This window comes from Balaenoptera borealis, assembly GCF_965194805.1.
Source record: "Balaenoptera borealis genome assembly, chromosome: 4".
In the NCBI taxonomy this organism is placed as follows: domain Eukaryota; kingdom Metazoa; phylum Chordata; class Mammalia; order Artiodactyla; family Balaenopteridae; genus Balaenoptera; species Balaenoptera borealis.
The window spans coordinates 64,548,064-64,573,499 of NC_138861.1; the positions used below are offsets into that span (position 1 = coordinate 64,548,064).

At 37.8% G+C, this 25,436-nt stretch overlaps 2 protein-coding genes across 7 annotated transcripts in view; one reads left to right on the forward strand and one right to left on the reverse strand.

The window, feature by feature from the left end:
* STAP1 (signal transducing adaptor family member 1) overlaps positions 1-14,439 on the reverse strand; it is a 53,336-nt gene extending 38,897 nt beyond the window's left edge. For both annotated transcript variants that reach the window (XR_014244015.1, XM_082390282.1), the window contains exon 1: positions 7,404-14,439. Coding sequence is in view for 1 of the 2 variants with exons in the window: in XM_082390282.1 (XP_082246408.1) it covers positions 7,404-7,523 (120 nt within the window). In the remaining variant the exon portion in view is untranslated. The remainder of the gene's footprint in view (positions 1-7,403) is intronic.
* A 4,873-nt stretch (positions 14,440-19,312) lies between these two features.
* CENPC (centromere protein C) overlaps positions 19,313-25,436 on the forward strand; it is a 90,019-nt gene continuing 83,895 nt past the window's right edge. For 2 of the 5 annotated variants that reach the window (XM_082390133.1, XM_082390131.1), the window contains exons 1-2: positions 19,321-19,586; positions 24,260-24,306. In XM_082390133.1, coding sequence (XP_082246259.1) covers positions 19,569-19,586; positions 24,260-24,306 — 65 coding nt within the window. In that variant the 5' untranslated portion in view covers positions 19,321-19,568. Of the gene's footprint in view, positions 19,587-24,259; positions 24,307-25,436 lie in introns of all 5 variants that reach the window. The other 3 variants (XM_082390129.1, XM_082390130.1, XM_082390132.1) reach the window with 3 other exon arrangements.

The window sequence follows — 25,436 nt, forward strand, 5'->3', positions numbered from 1 at the left end:
AGAACAAATGATTAAGAGGGTTGGAACTTTCAGCCCTACCTACCAACCTCCAGGAAGGAGGAGGTGGGCCTGGAGATTATGCTTTGTAAAAACTCTTGAACAACAAGATTTGATAAGTTTCCACATGCCAAAAGGGTGGTGTACCCCATCTCCACAAAGACAGTAGCACCCGTGCTTGGGATCCTTCCAGACCTTGCCCTCGTCATCTGGCTGTTCATTTGTATCCCTTACCAGTAAATGTAAGCAAAGTGTTTTCCTGAGTTCTGCGAGCCATTCTAGTAAATTATGAAATCTTGGGAGAGGGTCATGGGAACCCCTGATTTATCACCAGTCAGTCAGAAGGACAGGAGATCTGGGACTTGTGTCTAGTGACTGAAGTAGGGGGTAGTCTCGTGGGACTCAGCTCTTAATTAAGCTGTGGGGTCTGCACTAAATTTGGGTAGGTAGTTAGTATCAGAATTGAACTGAAGTGTTGAATGCCTAGTTGATGTCCAGAGAATCAGAGAAGTGGTTGTTGGTGTTGGAAACCACTCTACTGAGACAATTGGAATCACACTCCGTGCAGTCTCATCTTCCAGTCAGCTGGCCTAGACTTGTTCACATGCTAGCAGAAGAATGCTCAGGGGTAAGAGAGGGCAAAACCCAATGTGCAAGTACTGTCTAATCTTCTGCTTTTGTCACATTTACCAAAGCATGACCCAGTCCAGATTCAAGGAGCAGAAAAACAGACTCAGCCTCTTTATGGCAGGAGCAGAAAAGTCACATTTCCAAGGGGAGTGTATATAGTGAGACTTGAACAAACTGATAGTAGTCCTGCAGCAGTCTACCTCAGGGGTAGAGTTGGAACTTGGAGCACAGTTTCTCTGTCCAAGCCCTGTGATCTTTCCACTTCATTCTACCTCCCAACAGAGAACTGGCTATAATGTAACGTAATGAACATGCTGATGCCTCCTGAATCAAAAATGGATTACCAAAGAAAAGAACAATTCAAAAGGGCATAGGATTGAAGGATCAGCCAACAGATGGTCCCCAAAGAAGCAATTGTAAAACTGGGCAAAGAGATTCTTCCTTTTGTCTGAAATCCAGATGCCAGTATATACTTGACACATCTCTGAGTCAAGCAGTTCAATAAGGCAAGGGAACAAACCTTAATTTCAGCCCCAGCAGAAGTCTTTTGTTTCCTTATTTTCACATAGGATACAAAATGTTAATGGCATTGAAATAGCCCTTTGCCTGGTCTCTCCACTACTTTCTTTCTCCCTCCAATCTATCCTGCAGGGTGCTGCTAGAGAGAACTACCGCCTCTGCAGAGGGTAGGACTGAATATCTAAGAGGTAAGTCTGCAAGGCAGGAAGCTCAACTCAACGCCTTCTTGTCCTCTCTCAGCAGCCTGCCAGGACAGAGTGGGTGTTCTGCTCTGTTCCCTGCCATGTGGCAAAGGGCCTCCAAGAGGCAGGCTGTGACTCTCAAACTGCGTCAGTGACTCACGGTAGGTCAAGCCTACCTAAATCTGGGGTAAAGTGTCAGCACAGTTTTGGCCTTAAATCTAAACTACTATCAATAGATTTTATTAATAATGAAAGTAATGAATTGATCTTCATTTGTGTGATTCCTGTGTCTTAATTTTCACTTGCTTTCAAACTTGGGAGAGGAAAAATCCCAACAAATGGGTATAAAAAATGTACAGGGCAGGGGAACTGGGAGTAACAGCTAACGGTGTTTCTTTTCAGAAACAAACATTAAACTTAAAACTTAAAACATTAAACTTAAACATTTTCAATGTTCTAGAACTAGATAGTGGTGATGGTTGCACAGCTTTGTGAATATATTAAAAACCACTGAATTGTAATAATAATAATAATTATTATGTGTCTCCTGTGTGAGAGTTCAGTGTTAAGGCACCAAGAATGGAAGTAGGGAAACCAGCCTCTTACTACATAAGTAGCAAATCCTCAGAGTTGTTGAAGGATTGAATGGAATAATGATGTATGTAAAGCACATAGGATGTATGTAAAGTACATAGGTAAAGCACCAGGTCCTATGTACATAGCAAGGGTTCCATCAATATTGGCCAGTGGCGGTGGGGAAGCATTACCTCATCACTCACATTATTAACAGGTACTTCGCATATTTTATTATCCATATAATAATACTCTTTCCACATGGTAATTTGTATGTGTGTGTGAAGGTGATGCCCACTAAAAATCTCTAAAATAGATCTCTTTCAATGGGATTATGTACAAGTAGGAGAAGATATTTTGTAAACTAGAATAATGAAATCCATTGTCATTCCTATATAAAATCACCCTTTCATATTGTCTTAAGTAAAAAGATAGAAAACTGCATTGAGAAATTTGTCTTGAAAAAGTTGCTAACCTATACTATGATTAGGCAGGTGTTCTATAAAAACCATGAAAGTGTATAGTCACTCTGTTGAAAAGTACTTGAACTTTCTGAGAATTGACTTGAGATGAAATAATAAAACAATTCAATTTTTTTTTAAATTAATTTATTTATGGCTGTGTTGGGTCTTCGTTTCTGTGCGAGGGCTTTCTCTAGTTGGGGCAAGTGGGGGCCACTCTTCATCGCGGTGCGCGGGCCTCTCATTATCGCGGCCTCTCTTGTTGCGGAGCACAGGCTCCAGACGCGCAGGCTCAGTAACTGTGGCTCACGGGCCTAGTTGCTCCACGGTATGTGGGATCTTCCCAGACCAGGGCTCGAACCCGTGTGCCCTGCATTGGCAGGCAGATTGTCAACCACTGCGCCACCAGGGAAGCCCAAAACAATTCAATTTTATCTTGGAGCTTTTAAAAAATCATCTCTCTCTTTTAAAGGCTTTCACATCCTTCTCTAATGGTAAGTCTCTCAATGCAAGGAGGAAGTCAAGATTACACAGTATTTTGGAACTAGGATGGGAGTGAGGGAGAGTGGGGAGGAGATTGGAATGTAGGCGTATTGGTTCAAGAACTTAGTCACGGGTTGTGTAGTTTTATTGAAGTATGGCATCTAAGATAAAGTCCAAACCCGAGATTCTATGATTCTTAGAGGAAAAGAAAACAAGAGAAAAGCCTGCAAAGTCTACCACCCTGTTCATCTTCTTAATTAGCCTCATTAGTATTAACCTGCCACAAGATAGAAAACTAAAATCACTAATAGCAGTCAAGGTTTATTGCATTTGCTCTTTATGTACATACAGACATGCATCTGTGCTCCTGTGAAAAATTACAGACGTGTTCAGCCATGAGAGAATAGTATGAATTGCCTAGAGTTAATGAGGGAAAAATGGGAGCATTACTGGTAAACAAACATATATATTCATAGAAAGGATTAAGGAGGGTTTATTAAATGGGGGAAGAAGCAAGAACAAAGGCACTGAGTTGAAGAAAAGGCAGCCTGGAGGAAAAGGAAGATTACAAATGTCAGTAGACCCTGTGGACACGAACCAGAGCCACAAACCCAAGGACAGATCAAACTTATATTTAGTACGCAGAGACCTGCGGGTCACAGGCTTGATTTAGTTTCTGATAAGCGCTCCTGAAAACCGGTATAATCGGAGTCATCTATCAATATCAATCTCAATGACCAACATCTAGGTATATATTTATATCTACAGAGATACATACCTATTTTAAAAATTAATTTTGAAGGGCAGATTTTTGGATTAAATACACTGAACACAAAATTTCTTATTTTTAAGCAATCATTTGCATTCAATTGCTGAAGTAAAAAAATGTACCGACATAGGCCTCTTGAATTTCTCGCTAAGCTTCATAATCGTTAGATGACCTTGTATGTAGAGTTTAAGGTCACTATCTCATTTTCATTCAATTAAACAAATGTTTTTGAAAGTCTACTGAGCTTACTGTTGAGCTCAATGTGATAAAGAATCTAGTGATTAGACATCCCCAACCTTTAGAAACCCACCACCAAATGGAATTAGAACTTTAGTTTGAAAGGCAGCATGATGTCAAGCGCTTTGCAATAAAATCCAAGTTAGGCCCCGTAATGGTGAGGCACCTCGAGCTTAAACTCTGTGAGCAACAATGCACTCATTGAAGTAGATAAAATACTTGAAGTAGATAAAATAATTTCTACCCAGAAGAATTACTGTAAGGATCAGACTGATAGGACATTAAGAGCCTAGCATGTCTTCCATATGGCAACACCTCAAGAAAATATACCCATTTTAATAGAGTCTGTTTGATCATCACAGCAACCCGTTCAGTTATGCAAGAGAGTAATTACCCATTTTACAAAACAGGAAACAGATGAAAAGTTCTGAAGGACTTGCCCAAGTTCTAAAGTAGGACTGATACTTAATATCTCCTGGCTCCCAGGGCTCTTTCTCTTTGATATAACTAGTAAAACTGGGTTACAGTGCAAATCCAGTTAAGTTCCTCTCCAGCCCCTGTCCCCAATAAAAAGCTCCCATTTTTTTTTCTTGTGAGTGAATAAAGTGCCTTTGCTTAAAGAAGGATGTTATATAGTGGTCTCCAAAGTGGGGCACTTAAACCTCAGAGGCATGCAAGATGATCCCTCTGGGGAAGAAACTTTTAGAATGTCTAATTATATTTCATCTTTCTTAATTCCCTTTCTGCATATAGTGAGTAATTTGTTTGGACTAGTAGTACAGGAGTACATACATATAATTTCTAAATAAATTAATCTTCTTAGAGATCTGTGTTCAAAAATGTTTTCTTGAAAAGAGTGTGTTACTTTAAAAATTTGGAGATTACTAGCATAGAGAACTGTTTGAGAGCACAACTGAACCCTAAAATTTTTCTAGATGAATTAGTGGCAGTTAGAGGACTAGTCAGAGAAATGTTATTTTGATGCTATTATGATGATCATATTCTGTGTTCAGGATAATTAGAAGACATATTATATACAGTGTTTTTAATTATAGCACATCACAGTTTGAAGACTGTGAGATGTTGCCCAAATGCTCTCTTAGTTCAAATAGTTCCAGAAAACTGAGAATTTTCCCCATTTGTAAGAACTGCGATGCCATTGGTATCTCACTGTAGCACTGAATAGCTTTTATTATCTAGTAAATCTTCCTAATCATCCAGAATTCTAGTACTGTGGGTTAAGTAAATCTTCCCACATTTTTTCCATAAAGATTACGTGCTTTTAATGGGTCTTGACCTGGGATCCATGGACCTCTTGGAATTGCATTTAAAATGGTGTATATTGGAACATTTTCCTGGGGGCAAAGCACCTTAATTCTTAAAAGTGTCCCTGTCACAAAAATAGCTAAGAAACACCTCTCAGCATGTAATCTCCTTATAGAACAGGTTACTCCTCAGTTATATTTTTTCTAGCTTGAATTCCTTCAGCAGAGACCTCACTTAATATTCTGTAGAGGCTCCCAACTTCCTCCTGTCCCTCAGATCGAAAGGTGACATTCTTGATACCCTTGGCTCACCTCCCTTTCAAAGGTTCCCTGGTACTTTGCTACCACTTGCCTAGAAACCTGACTATTTTTCCTTAGCTTTTTCTCATTGCTTCTGTTTTCCAGCACTCTAATTATCACTGTGGCTCTCCTTTGAGCCGGATTACTTGTGGATTCAAAACTGATTTTAGTATGTTAATAAGAATGTGATGAATAATAAAATGGAAGGAGAATGAATCTAATCTCTAGTATGAGCCAGGTGGTTTACATGTTATCCCTTTAATCCTTGAAATCACCTTGTTAGTAGACATTACTGTCATCCTCTTGATCTCTTCTCCCTGACATATAAGTAAAAGATACTTTGCTATGATTTCATCTGAAATTTTTACACCTGTAGTTTTTTCTTTCCATTTCAAGGCATGCTTTCCAAGAAAAATTAGACTAGCATTCGGGTAAGTGAGTCATCACTCCTTACTAAACTAAACCTCATGAAGGTAGGGTTTTTGTATTTTATTCATATTCTCCAGAACTGAGTGTGGTACGTGGTACATAGGAAACACGAAATATACACTGCTTAAATGAATGAATTGATTAAGCACCGCTGTATCCCAGGCTTTATACCTTGAGAGGTGACTCATATTCTCTCCATTTTACAGTTGAGGAAATTTAGCCTCAAGGAGATTGAGTAACTTGTATTAAATCCAGGCTATAAGTGGCAAAACCATCAGGTAAAGGCATGTTTTACTGACACCCTAAAATCCTTTTCTTTTTCTGCTAACCATACCAAGGGATTGCCTTTTTTAAACATTAAAAGGAACCCAGTATCAGAAACAGTTATTATAAACACTTTGGAAAAAATTCAGTGAATAGACAAATTTAAATTACAATCTAGAAATTTCTTTTTCCCACTCCCCTTTCCTGGCAAAGTGTAATAATGTAGCTAACCCATAGTAATAAGATTGAATTCATTTTAAAAGCGTATAGGATCAACTAAAAAATGTTCCAATGTAACTGACAGATATTACTAATACATGTTTAACACCCATAACAGAATACAAATTACCATGTCTTTACTCTCCAATAGTAAATGATCTGATTATATATGCAAGAAATATGAATGTGCTATTACAGATATTTTTACATGCACACATTTTCTATAAGCATTAATAAATCCTCAGAAAAAATATTTTTGTAATTGTTATTAAACATTCCTTAAGGCATTTCTCAAAACACTATTTTTTTCTAGTTTCAATTCATATTAGCATTTCATAAAATTTGACCTAAGTTAATGATTTCTTTTTTCTTTAGTAACAGACACTTCCAAGTTTATTTCTCTCATTCATTTCAAAGTATCCACAATTAGTATTTCAAAAGCACTGATTTTAACTAATTATAAGTTTTTATTTTTATGTTTAAAAAATAAAGAATGCTTTGTGAATTTTCTTAGAGTGAATGTATTTATGTAGCTTAATGTACATGTACCCATAGAGCACCCTAAGTAGTATCTTTTAAAATCACTATCTTGAACAGTGTCTTAGAACATATAACTAACTATACACAATGTTAAACAGTATCAATTTTATCATTTTCTGATCATTATTTGTAAGCTTCAATCAACTGCAAATGGGAGCAGAAGGTTTAATTTCAATCATAGTATCATTTCATCTTAATAGTACTTGTCATCATAGTAGTAAATTGCAGAGAAAATATATAGGAAACATTTTATCTTCTAAGCTAAACTCTTCTGTGATGTTTAAATAAATTCTTTAGAAATTTAGGAATTTTTTTACATTAGCGACTCAACATTAGAAGCTTATATATACACATATATGTGTTTAAGCCATACGTTGTATTTAAATTATGCAAATTGGAATCATATTTCTGACCTCAGGGAAGAGGGTTCAGTCCCAGCAGAGACAAGAAGGCCCTTGTCACATCATATCACCATAAAATAAATTTTATATTAAGACAGAAGTTTCTAGTTTAACATTATCATCTGTGGACTTACCTGGTATTCTGACCGCTTGACTAATAAAAAACCTTCAAAGTACAAGGGTAGAGCAGTAATCTTTGACCTTTCTTGGAAGATCCTGCGAGGGGCTGGTTTTGGGGGCTTCTTAGCCATCATTACCCTCTCGTTGGTGTGTGGTTTGTTTCAACTGAATCTAGTCTCAGACAAGATGAGATCTCCCTTGTGTGAGAGGAAAAGGCAACTGTTCAAAGAGGAAGTCCCAACTCGATTTTAAACCACCAACAGGACACACACACACACTTTTTTTTCTTTACTTTTTCTGTGGTAAGAAAGAACAGGCATAGACCAACTTGGAGAGGGTAAGCTCTGAGGAAACAATGTGTGTTTAGAATTACAGTAGCAAAATAAACAGAAGATTAATATCACCAGAGGATGAAAGGAACAGCTGTGGAGATTATGGACATTTGAGGAGACATCAAGGTCACATTTCTTTTCTTCCACCTTTTTTTTTGTTTGTTTGCTGGTGTCCATTTTTATCCCCAGAAGACATGACTTGAATTAACTCCACTTCATTAAAAATTACTTCATAGGATAATCTTATAAATACTATTTCTGTTTTAAGTACAGTTGGCCCTCTGTATCAACAGATTCCACATCTGTGGTTCAGCCAACTATACATAGAAAATATTAGAAAAAAAATTCAAAAAGTTCCAAAAAGCAAAACTTGAATTTTCCACTTGCTGAAAACGATTTTCATAGCATCTACATTGTATTAGGTGTAATAAATAATCTAGAGATGATTTAAAGTATACAGGAGGATTTTGTATGTTATATGCAAATGCTATGTTATTTTATCTAAGAAAGTTGAGCATTCAAGGATTTTGGTATCTGTGGGGTCCCTGGAACTGATCCTCTACTGATAGCAAGGGACAACTGTATTTCAGAATTGAGCTTCGTTTAAATTTTTTAGAAAAATGGAGCTATTGGGACTTCCCTGGTGGTCCAGTGGTTAAGAGCTCCCAATGTAAGGGGCCTGGGTTCGATCCCTGGTCAGGGAACTAGATCCCCACATACTGCAACTGAAAGATCCTGCATGCAGCAATGAAGATCCCGCGTGCTGCAACTAAGACCAGGTGCAGCCAGATAAATAAATAAATAAATAAATAAATAAATTTTAAAAAAGAAAAATGGGAAATTTATTCCATGCCCATTTTGATGGTTCACTAAATGTAAACTATAGTTACAGGAACATGCGATTTTTAAACTTTTTTGTCAGTATTTTGAGTTGGTAGTTTACCACTGTGTATATGGCAAAATATGTCTGGCAGAGAAAGCTGTAAATTTTCAAACTTTCATTTTTCTTTTCTGCTTTCTAAGCAGTGGATCACTGAAGCTATGGTGCACAGATGGGGTACAGCTATCTAATGAGATTTATACAGATACACTGGGGCCAAAATGCATTCAATAGTTGCATGCAGGAAATGGTCCTTGAGAGACTGGATTTGGTGCCGCACTGTGCAAAGAATGATGGGGGAAGGGAACATTGGAAGGAATTCTGATTTGTTCTGCAGGGGTCCTGAGAGGTTCCACCATTTGCTATTTCACCCTTAAGATTTCAGAATTACTCTAGGTCTATGACCCAGGCCTGGGCATTCTCCCCTGTTAGACTAGCATATTATCATCAGTCAAAGCAAGCCACGAATCTCCAGTCTGATCCTCCTTTCTTAATGGAAAGGCCATGTGGTTTTCCCACCAGTTTGGTTCTATTGGATCTGCAGCTGTAGATGTGAGGAGTCAAATTGTCTACAAAGTGAGGTATGATGAATAAAATTCATATTTTATAGCAAGACAAGAAAAATTTAAACATAAAAATTTTCTCCGCCCATTTGGGCCTCTTCCTTCCCCTTTAGTGTGTATTGTGCATCTGCATTAACAAGACCTCCTTAGGAGATAACCTTCCTTCTTAATCTTGTAAGGGGACATGATGACCCACTACTAGCTTTGTGCATGCAGATCTGGCTTGTGTAAACTGTCAATGTCATTTGACCTAAAAATCTTTGTCTCAAGAACTTATATAACTGCGCTTTGATCTCTAATAGGCAGAACTGTCCTCAGAACTTTCTGAAAGACTGTCTCCCAGGTTATTATCCTCAGTTTGGCTCAAATAAAATTTTCCATTTCTTTCTTAGATAGACTATTGATTAAGTTTTTTCATCCACATGCAGGTTTAATTGGCAAGATATAAGAGATAACCCACTAGAGGACACCTGAATTCTTCCCTGACCAGCACGCTGCACTAGTATGAGCCCATCGAGCCCCACTGGCTTCTCCGTACTCCTCAGGTGTTCCAGTGAGTTCTCCTGATATCTGGATCTCATTGCTTTTAAGTGATGAGCCTAAAAATTTTGTTTGAGCTAGTTTTAGTTAAGACTTGGAGTCTTAAGGGACACTGGTGCATTTCCTAGGCAAGGACCTACGGGAATCTGGGCAGGAGGCCCAGGGAAACATGAGTGGTTGGTTTTTTGTTAAATTCGGCTTAAGTTGGAAAAAACAAAAACAAAAACAAGTTGATACATGGTCTGAACGAAACTTTTGCTAGTGAAATGAGAGACTGAATTATTCAGCTCTAAAGAACAAGGGAGGGACTTCCCTGGTGGCGCAGTGGTTAAGAATCCACCTGCCAATGCAGGGGACACGGGTTCGAGCCCTGGTCTGGGAAGATTCCACATGCCGTAGAGCAACTAAGCCCGTGTGCCACAACTACTGAGCCTGTGCTCTAGAGCCCACGAGCCACAACTACTGAAGCCCACACACTACAACTACTGAAGCCCACGTGCCTAGAGCCCGTGCCCTGCAACAAGAGAAACCACCGCAATGAGAAGCCCGAGCACCGCAACGAAGAGTAGCCCCTGATTGCTGCAACCAGAGAAAGCCCGTCACAGCAACAAAGACCCAACGCAGCCAAAAATAAATAAACAAATAAATAAATTTATTTAAAAAAAAAAGAACAAAGGACATTTGTTCCTTCTGGCCACAAGGTCTTCTCAGGTGACTGAGAACTTAGTGGAAATGTCTGAGGATTAATCATTGTGATATGTAGCGGTCCTATAGAGAACCTCATTGCAATTGCATAGAATTTCAAGTAAATTCTGCTCAGGTAGAACAATACAGACTGATGATTAGTAAACTAGAGAAGAGTGTTCAGGTGCATTATCAAAATAAAAACAGTTTGAAACTGAAATTGGGAGAAGAAGATTCTGAATTACTGCCTTGCCTTTATATTAAGTTGAGACCTGTTCCCTGCTACCCCAAACTTTAAATGATAAAATATAAGTCCAAGTTAATTTTTTGAGACAAAACCTGAATTAATTCCTAGTCTCAGTGTACTAAGAAAGTGATTTGAATGAGAAAGGAAAACCTTCTGATTTGATAAATGGCCTAATCCACCTTCTTGGTAGCTGGTAGCTGGCGTAAAACGGGGGCAGTGAAAGGAGGGATGAGAACTGAGAAATGAAAAGAAGGGGAGCAGGAGTCAGGATGCTGGGAGTCATCAGTGGTTGGAATAGGAAAAAAGTAGTCACTGGCTTTATGGCCACAGAGTTTCATGGGAGAAAAGAATGTCTCTAGAAAAATGTAAAGATAGGAATATTTTTGAGAAATAATCATCTAGTTAATTATGTCTTTCTTACCTTTTAAAAAAATAAATCAAATTAGGGAATTCCCTGGCAGTCCAATAGTTAGGACTGCACGCTTTCACTGCTGAGGGCATGGGTTCGATTCCTGGTCAGGGAACTAGGATCTGGTAAGCCACGTGGCACGACTAAAAAATAAAAAATAAACAAAAATACAAATAAATAAACCAAATTAATGGAAAACCAGTTCAACAGCCACTGTAAGTTGCTTTGGTTTGTCAGTTTGCAAGTCAAATTAATCCTTAATATACCAATGTTCAAATTATGTCTCCCCCCAGCCCCAAACCTACAAAATGGCAAAAATCCTGCTGAAATATTATTATCCAGTTAGACCTGTCCACAACTTCCAACATCATTGTACCACTGCACCATTACAATAGAAATCCTCTTATAGAGATCTCAAGTTTTAGGTGGTGAATAATGAATTTATAGGCAAGAAAATGTAGCAGAAAAAGTGTTTGGGCAGAGGGAGAGAAGCCAATTTTGCTGGTAACCAGCTCTAGACCTTGAACAAACCAGTTAACTTCTCTGGGACAACAGCTTCTTCACTTCTTGTCTGAAGAGCTGCAATAGGCTTCTTTCCAAGCAGCCTCTTACTTTCCACTCTTTTTCTCTCTGATTCATTTAAAATGTAGTGTAGTCAAGTTATTCCCCGGTTTCAAACATTTTAATGAATTCTCAGTGCTTTCAGATTCATTCTTTTATTTTTTCATCAGCACTAAATATTTATTGAGTACTAACAATGTGCTCAAGCATCACAAGGTCATTTGTAATAGGGCCCTTTTAAATCGAGACTCCTTAAAAATACTCTCTCTTCTAGTAAATTTGGTTACTCCCAGTTGTCTTAATACCTCATGGTCTTTCCCATCACCTCATACCTTTCCAATCACTGTACACCTTGCTTCAGTGCCCTTCCTTCTTCTTGTTAATACAACTCGCTACTTATCCTTGAAGACCCAGATTGAATATATCCTTGTCTATGAAGATTTCCTGAAGCCTTCCCCATTCCCAAGAGGAATGTTTATCACTCTTACCCTGCATTCCCATAGCATTTTATGCATTTTTTATTACAGTGTTTGCCCCATTGTATTTTAGTTATTGGTATATCCTCTGCATCAATAGGAAACGGAGGTTTTCAAATACAGGGATTGTGTTGAAGTCAAGGTTGATAAGAAGTAGATTGCAGTAACCATTTATTAAATGAATAACTTCCAGCTGAAAAGTTTTATGATTCTAATTTGGAGAGTTCTTAGCCTCCACTGTGACAGGAGTTTCTTTTTTCTGATATGTGTGAACATTGGTTGACATATGATTCTTTTGTTGCCATGTATAACAATCATGTTATTATCAAATTCTTGAAAATACACCAAAATCCAACTATTATAGCCATCATCAGCATCTGTGTCACAGGAATTTGCTATACATCAGGATATATGAAAAATATAACTGAAAACTTTGAGTGAAGTATAATGGATTAACTCATATAAAATCAAAATCTCAGTGCTCTTTTGAGCCATCTATGTTATAATACAATTAAAGTGAATGAATGCACATTTTTTATAATATTTAAGGATCTCTAAAATACTTTACTATCCATTTGATTAAATAAGTAAATGTGAATAGGAGCCTCCAATCCCTTTCCAGTACTTCTAAATTTCTGACCTTTGTTTTACTTAATGTTTATTGATAATTTATTGTCATTTGCATCACAATTCATTGCAGTAAATTTTGAAGATATGTGAACTGTATACATTTATGTTTACAATCCATAAGTGAAAACACAGCTTTAATTTTAATGATTATGTGAAAACTTTGTGCCATAGTGAGTCATTATTACTCAGAAAATGTTTCTGCTAGGTCTTTTGGGACAGAAAAAAAAAGGTAAAGAATCACTGTTAGTGAAGTGACATTAGTAGCCGTCAGAGTGGTTTAACTCGCTAATCTTATTAACTGTAGGTTGGTGCCTTACCTCCATTCCAACCCCTTCTAGTGTGCCATTCTTTACCGCAAAGACTGAAAAGCTAAAAACTACATTTTCCAGACTTCTTTGCAGCTAGAGGGGGCATGCATTCAATGTTGGCAAGGCAGAGGAGAGACAGAATTCATTCTTTCCCAGCCTTTGGTTTTTCTATAGACGATCACGGTCTGTAGGCATCTGATTTTTCTGTGGCAATGTTATAAGAAGTCCCAGTGTCTGATCACTAGTTTCATGGGTGTTGATAGTCAAGGCATGGAACATTGGTTTTGTGATAATGATCGGTGTGAAGTACAGTGTGGTTCTGAAGCCAGAAGCAGTAAGGAGGCTTCTTGCTCAGGAGGCTTCTTATCTGTGGTGGCTTCCTTGACATGGCAATTTTGTAATCATGGTGGCTTTCTGATTATGCCATGTCAATATGGTTCTGCAGACTCTAGCATTAGGACCAACTTCCCAGTTTTCAGTTTGCTTCATGCAGCTGGCTCTTGGTGGGTCAGTTCTGCAGTGTATCTTTGGGAATCATTCCTGAAAGCCCCAAATACATTATTTCTCCATCCCTCCCAACAATTCTGTAAGCAGATAAATGCCTAAATTAGCTATCATGAATTTATGTAACTTACCCAGATCAATACAGTTTTCCAGTGTCTATAGGAAGAGGTGAAAAGTTATCCTAACATTGGAGGTGCTCCATAATCTAGTTCCATTTTGCAAACATAAGCACTTTTTCAATATCGCACAAATTTTCTCTGTGTCAGCAGCACATCATTTCTGCCTCACATCTTTGCTTGCAGTTTGTCTTCCTATTTCTTTCATCTTGTAAATCTCTTTCTGTTAGGTATTGCCAGCAAGCTACAGTTTTGGCATTTTATTGTTTACAAATTTCTATAGGCACTTGAATTTACAAATACCTTATATATCATTTCCTATGCATACTTAGCTTAAAATAATTTCTTATTTTTTCTAATTATAAGTGGCAAACTTATATATGTCTCAGACAAAATAGAGAAACAATGAAAATCACATGTTATTTCACCATCCACACCATTAGCACTGTTTGGATGGGTACCAATCACTTTTCGGGCACTTTTTCTCTATTTGTATATATGTATGTAATCAAGTAAATACTGTAATGATACTTGATAAACTGCATTTTTCAAATAGTGTATCCAGAGCACATTTCCATGTCAATAAGTATGAAGGTACATTATTTAAATTTTTGCCTAGTACTATCAAAGTAATTTAAGTCTTTGCAAGGTTAAAATTATAATGCAGAACTATATTAAACTTTTGAAAATGTAAGTATGTGTTAAATTACAAAAGCTCCTTTTTATGAGATAAGAATTACATTGACTAGAAGTAAACTAGAGGCTACAGAATGGAAACCTAAAGAATAGAGATTTGTTGTCCCCCCCCCCCCCCCCCCCCCCCGTGTTCCTGTTAAGAGAAACAATGTATATAAAATAAAGTATAATTGCAACTAAGAATCAAATGGTTGGTGCCAAGGTAACTTAGGAAATTTAAAGCTGGTCAGTTTATTCAGCACTTTAAAATTACCAACTCATTGCAGACCTTTAAGACCCTGTGCATAACATTGTTTTTTTTTGGTTTGTTTGTTTTTGTTTTTTTGTGAACGTTGCTGCCACCTATCTGCATATTGCAAGCATATTTTATTAACTTGGCAATTACAGTCCAGTAGAACCTTTGACTCCGAGAATAATTTTGTCAGACAGGGCTACTAAAGTGATTGTACTTAACAGATGGAGTAAGAACATGAAGAGTAAGGACATTCTCTTACATCAACAATAGCATTGTAATATCTAAGAAAATTTACAATTCCCTGTCATGCGATAATCAATATTTTAGTTTCCCACTGTTGCTTAAAGCTCTGTATAGCTTCTTTGATCTGAACCAGACTCTGATCAAAACTCACACATTGCATTTGGTTGCTACGTTTTCTCTCTCTGTCTCTCTCTCTCATGTTCTTAATTTTTCAAGTCAAGTTAATTGAGGTATAATTTACAGCAAAAGTTACCATTTTTTGAGGAGCACAGTTCTAAGAGTTCTGACAAATACATATAGTCATGTAACCACCACCATAATCAAGACATAAGTTATTTCCACCACTGCAAAAAGTTCCCTCCTGGCTCTTTGCAGTCAGCGTCTTCTTCTGCTATGACATCATCGTCTGGTAACCAGTGATCTCATTTCTGTTCATACAGTTTTATATAGTCATGTACATGGACTCATACAGCAGATGGCCTTTGATGTCTGGCTTCTTTCACTTAGCATGATTTTTTTGTTTTTTAAATATTTATTTATTTATTTATTTGGCTGCGCCGGCTCTCAGTTGTGGCATGCGTGCTCTTGGTTGTGGCATGCGGGATCTAGTTTCCTGACCAGGGATCAAACCCGGGCCCCCTGCATTGGGAGCGCAGTCTTTTTTTTTTTTTTAATTTTTTAAATTTTATTTTTTTATACAGCAGGTTCTTATTAGTTATCTATTTTATACATATTACTGTATATATGTCAATCCCAATCTCCTAATTCATCCCACCCCACCCCCCCACCACTTCCCCCCCTTAGTGTCCATACATTTGTTCTCCACATCTGTGTCTCTATTTCTGCCCTGCAAACCGGTTCATCTGTATCATTTTTCTAGGTTCCACATATATGCGTTAATATATGATATTTGTTTTTCTCTTTCTGACTTACTTCACTCTGTATGACAGTCTCAGGATCCATCCACGTCTCTACAAATGACCCAATTTCATTCCTTTTTATGGCTGAGTAATATTCCATTGTATATATGTACCACATCTTCTTTATCATTGGGAGCTCACAGTCTTAACCACTGGACCACCAAGGAAGTCCCTCAGTATGTTCTGAGATTCATCTGTGTTGTTGCACGCCTCAGTAGTTTGTTTTTACTGCTGAGGAGTATTCCACAGTATGGATGCATCACAATTTATTTATTCATTCACCAGTTGATGGGCACGTTGCCAGTTTGGGTCCATTATGAATAAAGAAAATTTTAAGTTGTAATTGCAACTATGTTATAATTTCTAGAACTAATTGGTTTTTGGAGTGTCATTTTTAAGGTCTATTCTTTAAGATAATTTTAACAATTACAAATTTGAAATTATCTGCAACATAAAATCATAAGTAACTAAAAGTTTCTACTTCTCCTTCAAGCTAAATTTCTGTATACCTTTTTCTCCATATACACATCTAATACACATAGTTCCATGGATACATAAACACACACACACACACACCCCTTACATAGGTAAGTAGTTGTGATGGAAAACTTCAAGATTTTAGTCAGCTGTCATAGCAATTCATAGGGATTGATCTTAATGTGTTTTTTTGGAGGGTAGGGGCCTGTAATGACAAATCTGGGTTTTATAAACATTACTCCATCAGCTAGCAACCCTATTTTATGATGCTAAAATTATGGAGGGGCTATTAAATACTAGGACAGATGCAGAGGGAACTGAAAAGTTTGGGAACTGTGGAGTCTGCATAACTTTTTGTTTTCATAAGGGTGCAGCTCCAATTTCTCTCTAGAACAGACCAGTTCATTACCTACACCCCGCTGCATTCTATACCGGTATGTCATTTCATTTCAAGTTTCTCAAAATACCTCTGAGAGTTACTGTTTCCAGTGGAAGCTGGGGGATACAATTTTACACGTGGAACTTTACATCTATGATCATGCTTGCTAAAATTTCTCACTGAGAGTATAGTGATTAAGTGCTCAGTTCTGGAGTCAGAATGCTGGGGTTCATCCCCAGCTCTGCTGTTTAACGGTAGTGTGATCTTGGGCAAGTTACTTGAAGACTGTCCCAGTTCTGTTGTCTGTAAAATGTGGATCTTAGTCGTCTTTTCTCATAGGAATGTTCTCAGAATGAAATAAGTTACTTCATGGAGAGCATTTATGACAGAACTTGCCATACAGTATGCACTCAATAAACGATAGTGTATATTATTAACTATTCCAAATGTGAGGCCAAATTAAATAATGTAGTCTGGTTGGCAAAACTTCTCCTAGACCAAGTCTAAAAATATCCATAATATTGATAACACCAATAGCATTATTTATTGAATTCTCACTATGTTCTAGGCATTTCAACTAGATCTTAAAAGGAATTAATCCATATCTCAACAACTTTAACATTGTTCCCATTTTACAGACAAGAGAGTTGAGAAACTTATAGTTTAATTAACTTGCCCATTATGGCAGAATTAATGGAGGAGAGTGGAACTCGGGCTTGTCTGATTTCAGAGTTAATTCTCGATCCCTCTTTCCTACAAAAAAAAAAAAAAGGAAAAAGAAAAACAGGTCTTAGCAGGTGATAACATTTGTTAAAGCATTACAAGTTTTAAAAAATTTATTTGCTCAACTCTTGGTTAATGAATTTATTCAACAAGTAATGCATTTTTTTACCTAGTTATTGACTATATTCCCTACACTGTACATTTCATACCTGTGACATTTACTTTGCAACTGGAAGTTTGTACCTCTTAATCTTCGTCACCTATTTCTCTCCTCCTCCCACACCCCTCCCCTCTGGCAACCACCTCTTTGTTCTCTGTATCTGTAACTTTTTACGTCTTAAGTTTGCTCATTTGTTTTGTTTCTTAGATTCCACATATAAGTGAAATCATACAGCATTTGTCTTTCTCTTGTCTGACTTATTTCATATAGCATAATACCCTCTAGGTCCATCCCTGTTGTTGGAAAAGGTAAAATTTCATTCTTTTTTATGGTCCAGTAGTATTCCATTATTTATATATGTATATAAATATATATATATATATATGCCATCTTCTTCATTCATTCATCTGTCGATGGGCACTTAGGCAGCTTCCATATCTTGGCTATTGTAAACAATGCTGCTATGAATATTGAGATGCATAAATCTTTTTGAATTAGTGTTTTTCTTTTCCTTGGATTAAATACCCAGGAGTGGAATTGCTGGATCATATGATAGTTCTATTTTTAATTTTTTGAGGAATATCCATTCTGTTTTCCATAGTGGCTGTACCAATTTACAGTCCCATCAACAGTGCGCCAGAGTTCCCTTTTCTCCACATCTTTGCCAACACATGATTTTTGTTGTCTTTTTGATAATAGCCATTCTGACATGTGCTTGCAGTTTGTCTGCAAGTGATATCCTGAAGTGATATCTCCTTATGGTTTTGATTTGCACTTCCCTGATGATTAGTGATGTTGAGCATCTTTTAATGTGCCTATTAGCCAGCTGTATGGCTTCTTTGGAAAAATGTGTATTCAGTTCCTCTGCTCATTTTTTAATTGGGTTGTTTCTTTGATGTTGAGTTGTATGAGTTCTTTGCACATTTTGGATATTTACCCCTTATTGCATATATCACTTGTAAATATCTTCTCCCAATCAGTAGGTGGCCTTTTCATTTAGTTTATAATTTCCTTCGCTGTGCAAAAGTTTTTAGCTTGATGTGGTCCCATTTATTTATTTTTGCTTTTGTCTCCCTTGCCTGAGGAGAAAGTAATCCATTTTCTGATGAAAACTCCCTTGCGAATTTTTATTAAATCATAAAAATAGGTCATAGTTTCTTAGAATCATAAAATGGTCAGGTCTAGTCTTCAGAGCATCTAACTGAACTTTCCTATTATGTAATTCAGGAAACTGCCAGAACGGTGCCAGAGCTTGTCCTACATGACATAGCTGGTCCACTGAGCAGGTTTCCAGACTCCTGATTTAGGGCTCCTATCAGGATGTCATACTTAAATGATATATACTTACACAGATCATTTTGTTGGCAATGCCTCACAAAAATATTACCCACATTACCCACATATTGGGAAAAAAGAATACATCGTCCATCACCATTTTTACTATACCATTATTGCTTTCAGAGATGGTGCATAAACGGGCTGGGGTGTGGGTGACGAGCCTACACAGTAAAACATTACTCTTCAAACGTCTTCTGCAATTTCTGCCTCTTATCCTTCCAAGTGTTACTTTTTACTTTATAAGAGAACCGTCAGGAAGTTTTACACCTTCTCTGCGTGGGAAGGAGAGAGAGAGAGAGGGAAAGAATGAAGCTGTGGGAGGGAGAGAGAGAGAGGGAGGGAGGGAGAGACTATGAAGCTGCGGGAGTAAGGGACTAGGGGACACGTGAGATGGGGGCAGGGCTACCACGAGATGGGGCGGGGCTCTTGGGAGGAGGAAGGCGGACTGTGGGAGAGTAGCAGTGAGGGGGCGGGCCCCTAACGGCTTTCTTCCTTTAGAGTCAAAGGGCCCACTTTGCGCATGTGCAGCCCTTTTTAAATTGCGTAGGTGGATGCGCGCGAGTGGGCGCGCTCCTGGGCGCGCTCGCTGGGTCGCGGCTCCTTAGTTCCCGCCATCTCCCGCCGTCTTTCGCTTAAGGTGCTACTGGGTTTCCGCCTGGCTGCTCTTCGGGTGACTCCGTCCTCGCTGGGCTGCCTGGAGCTGCGGTCCGTGTGGACTTCCGCCCCCAACCCCTGCGCGGACTGAGCCGGGCCGGAACATGGCCGCGTGGGGGCTGGTAAGTGCAGGCCGCGGACCCCGCGAGGCGGGGAGAGTGAAGCGTTGGGCCGGTGTTGTGGCTTCTGGGGGGTTTCAGTGGGGAAGCCGCGCGAGTTTTTTGAGCTCGGGAGTGATCGGGTGCCGATAGCTAGAGTTAATTTACTTGTCGTGTTTCCTCAAGTCTTTTTGTAATCCCGGGCGTGACGGCGTCTTTCTCTTCAGAGAATCTTGTGATTTCTACTTTTTAGCCTAACTCGTCTTTCTCTTCAGAGAATCTTGTGATTTCTACTTTTTAGCCTAACTCCAGTTCCTAGTCCTCCAAATAATTTTCTGTCCTTAGAAGTATTGAAACGCCTTGAAAATGTGCCTTTGCTTCAGAGTTGCTAGTGTAGAGACGTCTGTTATTGACAGTTTTCTGAGAGGCAGCTGCTAGTTAAAAGTGCAAGCTGTGAATCGCTGAAGGGGGCGGGAACTCATTTTTTTGTTGGCCTATTTCTGGACTTCCTTGGTATTCACTGTTGTAGATTTCAGACTTCGCTTACGGATACTATACCTTATACAACCCATAGCAGCCCCTATCCTAAACTTGTGTTTTCTACTTTATCTCCCCTTTTAAGATCTTCAGCATGGATGAATAAGATCTTCCCAGTTATAATAAAGTTATATATGTATGCTTGTGTGCATAAAAAGATGTATTGTGGAGAAAAACTGTTACCTGCCATTTCAGTAAACAACGAATGTTACCCACCTTCAAGCCACCAGCAACTGCAGCTGCCTGCAGGGTGTGCCTAAGGGGAATTCAGAATGGAGAAAAACAGGACACTGGCCCTAGATAGTTAAGAGACTTAAATAAGGAATAACTTCAATGAGCCGAGACTCTTGCATCTTCCCATTTATAGAGCAGCACTAAAAATCATTAACTTGAGGTGTCTGATTTTGATGTTTGACTACCTTTTTTTTCCCAGCCCAAACTCCTATATATCCTGGTCCCCCCCTTACCTCTTTGGAGCAGTTCCTCAGAGCTCGCTGAGAGCCTGTCTCCTGGGTTGTAGTCCTAAGTAAGGTCCCCGAATAAAACTTAACTTGCAAATTTTAAGTTGTCCATTTTTTTCAGTTGACAGTTATATATAATGTAAACAATGCAGGTGCTCATAGTAAAAAGTACTCCTATACCACCCTTTCATACTGTTGACTAAAGAAAAATGCATGATTGCTGGGTCATATGGTAAGAGTATGTTTACTTTTGTAAGAAAACACCAAGCTGTCCTCCAAAGTGGCTGTACTGTTTTGCCTTCTAACATGAGAGTTCCCGTTGTTCCACATTTGGAGTTGTCATTGTTCCGGAGTTTGGTCACACAGCCAGATGGGTAGTGGTGTCTGGTTTTAATTTGCATTACTGCTTGACATACGATGTGGAGCATCTTTTCTTATGCTTATTTGTCATCTGTATATTTTCTTAAGTGAGGTGTCTGTTAAGGTCTTTGAACCATTTATTTTTTAATTGGGTTTTCTTTTTGTTGAGTTTTAACTGTTCTTTTGTATTTTGGATAACAGTCCTTATCAGATGTGCCTTTTGCAACTATTTTCTCCTGGTCTGTGGCTTGTCTTCTCATTCTTTATCTTTCTCTCTTTTTTTTAAAACCATGATCTGTGTTTTATTTGTATCAGTGTCGGTATGTGTTTAAAATCTATGATTAATAATAATAATATTAATGATATTATTAATAAACAACTTATTTTCTCACTGTGATCTGTACCTTTCTGTTACGAATTTCTCCTATCTTTAAGATGATGCCCTTCAGAATATGGGAAGCTTAGACTGGTTGAAGCTTGTCTTAGTTCTCACATTGACTGCTTTTCCTGCTTTTCATGCCTCCAGTCAACCTTCTGTAATCATTGCCCTTGTGTCTCCTTATTTCAAAGTTCTCTTTCTTTCTCCCGGGGTATTGCACTTGGCTTTTCAGACTGAGGAGGAGAGAGATAGACAAAACTGAAGCTGGAAGAGCAGCTGCTGGTCCACTCTGCTGTGTTCTCATTCTTTTGACCACAGTTCACTTTTATTTTATTTTATTTTACAACAAAAGGTCTCACCAGAGCACTAGTGCAGACACACTGACACAAAGAGGAAAAATCATTTTCCCGATAAAACACATCCAGCTGTTCAGATAGTAGTGATTCTTCAGAGTGATATGGTAAGGTGCAAGTGTCCTTGACACAGCATAAATATGTGTGCCACCTCATGTGCAGGGCTCCTTATAGACCCAGCTTGGTTCTTCTCCGGTGTCTTCTCTTGGAGTTGTACCTGATTTTATTACCAGTTTTCATTCAGATCCACCGGGGAATGGGATGATTCTGCTTTTGTTCCTTGGCCAGGAATCACTTGATCTTTAAAGTCTGGTGAGAAGACATGGCTAGGAACAAGTTCCCACAGTTCACTTTTAAAATACCTATCATAACCTTAGAATTGTTTTGAGCCTTTTAGTTCTAACATCTGACTTTGCGTCATAACTCATTTAAAAGACAAGGGGAGAAGGGAGTTGAAAGATTATCCTCAGTCATTCCTGTACTTAAGTGGTTTCTAACTGGGTGTGATTTTGCCTTGTAGGAGACGTTTGGTGTTGTCTGGAAAAATTTCTGGTTGTCCTGAGAAAGCATGGATGAGGGGGTGCTAAGGGCATCTAGGTGGAGGCCAGGGATGCTGCAAGCATCCTCCCAATGCACAGGACAGGCCCTCACAACAAAGAGAGTCACTCAGCCCAAAATGTCATTAGTGCTAGGGTTGAGAAACCCTGCTGTATTGTATATTATTTTCTTTGAGAAGAATAATCTCACAGTGAATGGAAGAAACTAAAATTGAAATTGAGTGAAAAATGAGTTGAAATTGCAAGTTTTTGAATGTGTATTTATTTTGAAAATCAAAAAATTTTGTGTTCTAACTTTTTAGAATTAAGAGACCTCTTTTGTCTTATTCACCACTTGTTTTCTAGTGTGCCTAAATAGCATTTGGCCTTGTAGTAGGTGCTCAATTTCATGTTTGCTGAAGGAAAGAACTGTCTTAGCCTTAAAATTTTTCTATTTAAAAGAGGAACAGAGTACTTTACAGGTGTTATTTAATGTTCAAAAACATTTAGTGTGCAAATATGATGACTCTATCATTTTATTATATTAAATTAGGAGAAGAGTGACCTTAAATGAGGTCTTGGAAGGGAGTTAACTAACATTCTCAGGGGTTTACCTAAGTGTTTCAGAATGCTGAGTACTGATGAGAGACCTAAGTGCTTGAGTTAATTTTCCATCAAATGACTTGTGATAAAATGCAGACTTGTTAGGTGTCTTTGTTCCTTAGTTTGCTATCTATAAAATAGATTTAATCTTTTGCTCCTTAGGTACCTCCTGAAGATAACAGGCTGTGTGAAACACTCTCAACTTCTTTAAAGAAAGACACTTTTATCTCATAAATTTTTGGTCTTATTTATTTGGCACGTCAAAAAGATAACAAAAAATGGTGTTTGTGTGGTATATAATGCACTAGGCAAGGCTCTGGGAAGAATATAAGCTAGTTTAAGACAAAGTTTCTGCTCTCAAGTTTCTTAAAATCTAATAGAGGTCTTCATCTTTCTGAATAATTCAATCCAAAAGTGAAGCAAGGTAGCAGCAGTCCACGTGGGTGGGAAACTACAGTGGTCCAAAGTTGTGTGTAGTAGCCTTAGTAGAGTCAGGAGCGAGGCTCAGCTCAGCTCAGGATGTCAGAGCATGAGTGGGGTAAAGAGAGTGTTCACATGGGGTGGGGTCATTTATATCCCATTGGGCCAAGGAAGAGTGCAGCTTACTAAACATTTTGTATTGATAGTAATTTATTTATTTTAAAAAGCATACTGTTCTTCCTATTACCACCAAATTTTCAACTAGAAAATTTAACTTTATAGGTTTTACAATTAAAAGATAGGACCCAAAGTATCTCAAATATGCTCTCCACCTCCAATTTCAGCATGTCTGTGTGTTTTATTTTTCCTGTTGCTTCCATTTATTGGGGCTGCTTCTTTGTTGGGGTTACCTCTTTTCTCTTTCTGGAAACATTCTAGCATCTTTTTATCCTCAGTTTTTCTGATATTTCATTCTTAACTTCCTAGGTATTTATCTTATGCTGGCCATTCACTCCTCATCCAGGACAATATCCTCTGAGCTTACTTTAGGCTGCTACTTTTCTTCTGTTTCATCAATTATCATGTTTCATTTGTTTTCCATCTTCCAGAAATCTGTTATATTTGTTTGTCCACAGATGGCCCTTTCTTCCATTCTCTTTTTTCATTGTTGTTTTATGCCAGTTTAGTCCTTTACTATTACTTCAGAGGGATCTCCTTGCAGGAAAAGGAGATAAATAGATATTGTTGGTCAACTAACTTGAATTATTGGAAGCCCAGATAGTGTGATTTTGATGACGGAAGAGGTATGGGGGGAGGTGGAGGAGGAGGAAGAAGAGGAGGAAGAGGAGGAAGAAGATGGAATAAATCCAGAGTAAGGAATAGTATAAACAAACATTTGGAAATAATGGATATGAGACAAGTTCTTTTTCACTTGATCCAGAAGATATTCCTCTTTGTAGTATTATAATAGGCAGTCAGCAAATACTTGCTGAATGAGTAAATAAAGAACTTAAACTTTCACCAAATTGATGATTTACTTTTCTTTCAGGATCATCTCAAAAATGACTATAGAAGAAGATTTTGCCGACCTTCCAGGTGATTTATGTACTTAAACTTTTAAGATGATTTTTATTTGCATCTTTGGAAAGTGGAATTTTTAAATGAAGAAAGAACTATTACCTCTGAAAAATAATGAAAATAATGATTTATATACCCACTGGTTAAGTATAGTCATCTTAGTTATTTTATATTAACAGAGAAATATTAATGCAGACAGTTCAATGACTTAATGGAGGTGAGAAAAGAAATTTGCCTGATAAATGATGGACCAGGAAGAGGCAGTTTCAATTCTGACTAAATGACAGCTATGGGGAAAGCACTCTAGAGTGGATTGAATGGAAATAATAGAAAGATGCAGTTTATTCCATGGGGCTAAAAGAAAAGGTGGGTGTGGTTTTAAAAGGGCAATAGAAGGATCTTTGTGGTGATGGAACTGTTCAGTATTTTGACTATGGTGGTCATATCTGAACCTTCAAATGTAATAAAGTGTATAGAACTAACTGTATACACAAACATAAACACGCAAATGAGTACATGTAGAACTGGAGGAATCTGAATAAGATTAGTGGATTCTGTCAACATCAGTATCCTGGTTGTGATAGTATACTATATGGCTTTGTGAAATGTTACCATTGCAGGAAACTGGATAAAGTGAACAAGGGGTCTCTTCTATATTATTTCTTACAACTGTATGTGAATCTACAATTATCTCAATACAAATATTAATTAAAAAATTTTTACTGATTCATTAGCTCCTTAAGATTAAAGGTATTGAATCAGAAGTGCATTTGAGATCTTGTAGGGAAGACTGTGTTACTTGGAGCTGATAGGACTTGTGACCATAGAGTCTTTATTAAAGAAGCATTTCAGGATTGATTGAATATCTTCAAAAAAGTTTATGTTCTTGTTTAGATAGAGCAGTAGTCTAAAACAGCTTTAGACGTGGCTATTCAGGCAGGGTATATAATTGTTAATGTAGACAATGACATACTACTTAACATACTTTTCTGGGAACTCTTGGACTGTCAAATACTTGTTTTGTTCTCAGATAGTAAAGGTGATATTTTTCCCATTAAGTAAAAATTAAGATTTTATAATAAAGAGATATGGAATTTTCAAGGTAGATGTTAATAAGTAGCAAATATCTTTTGGAGATGATATGTTAA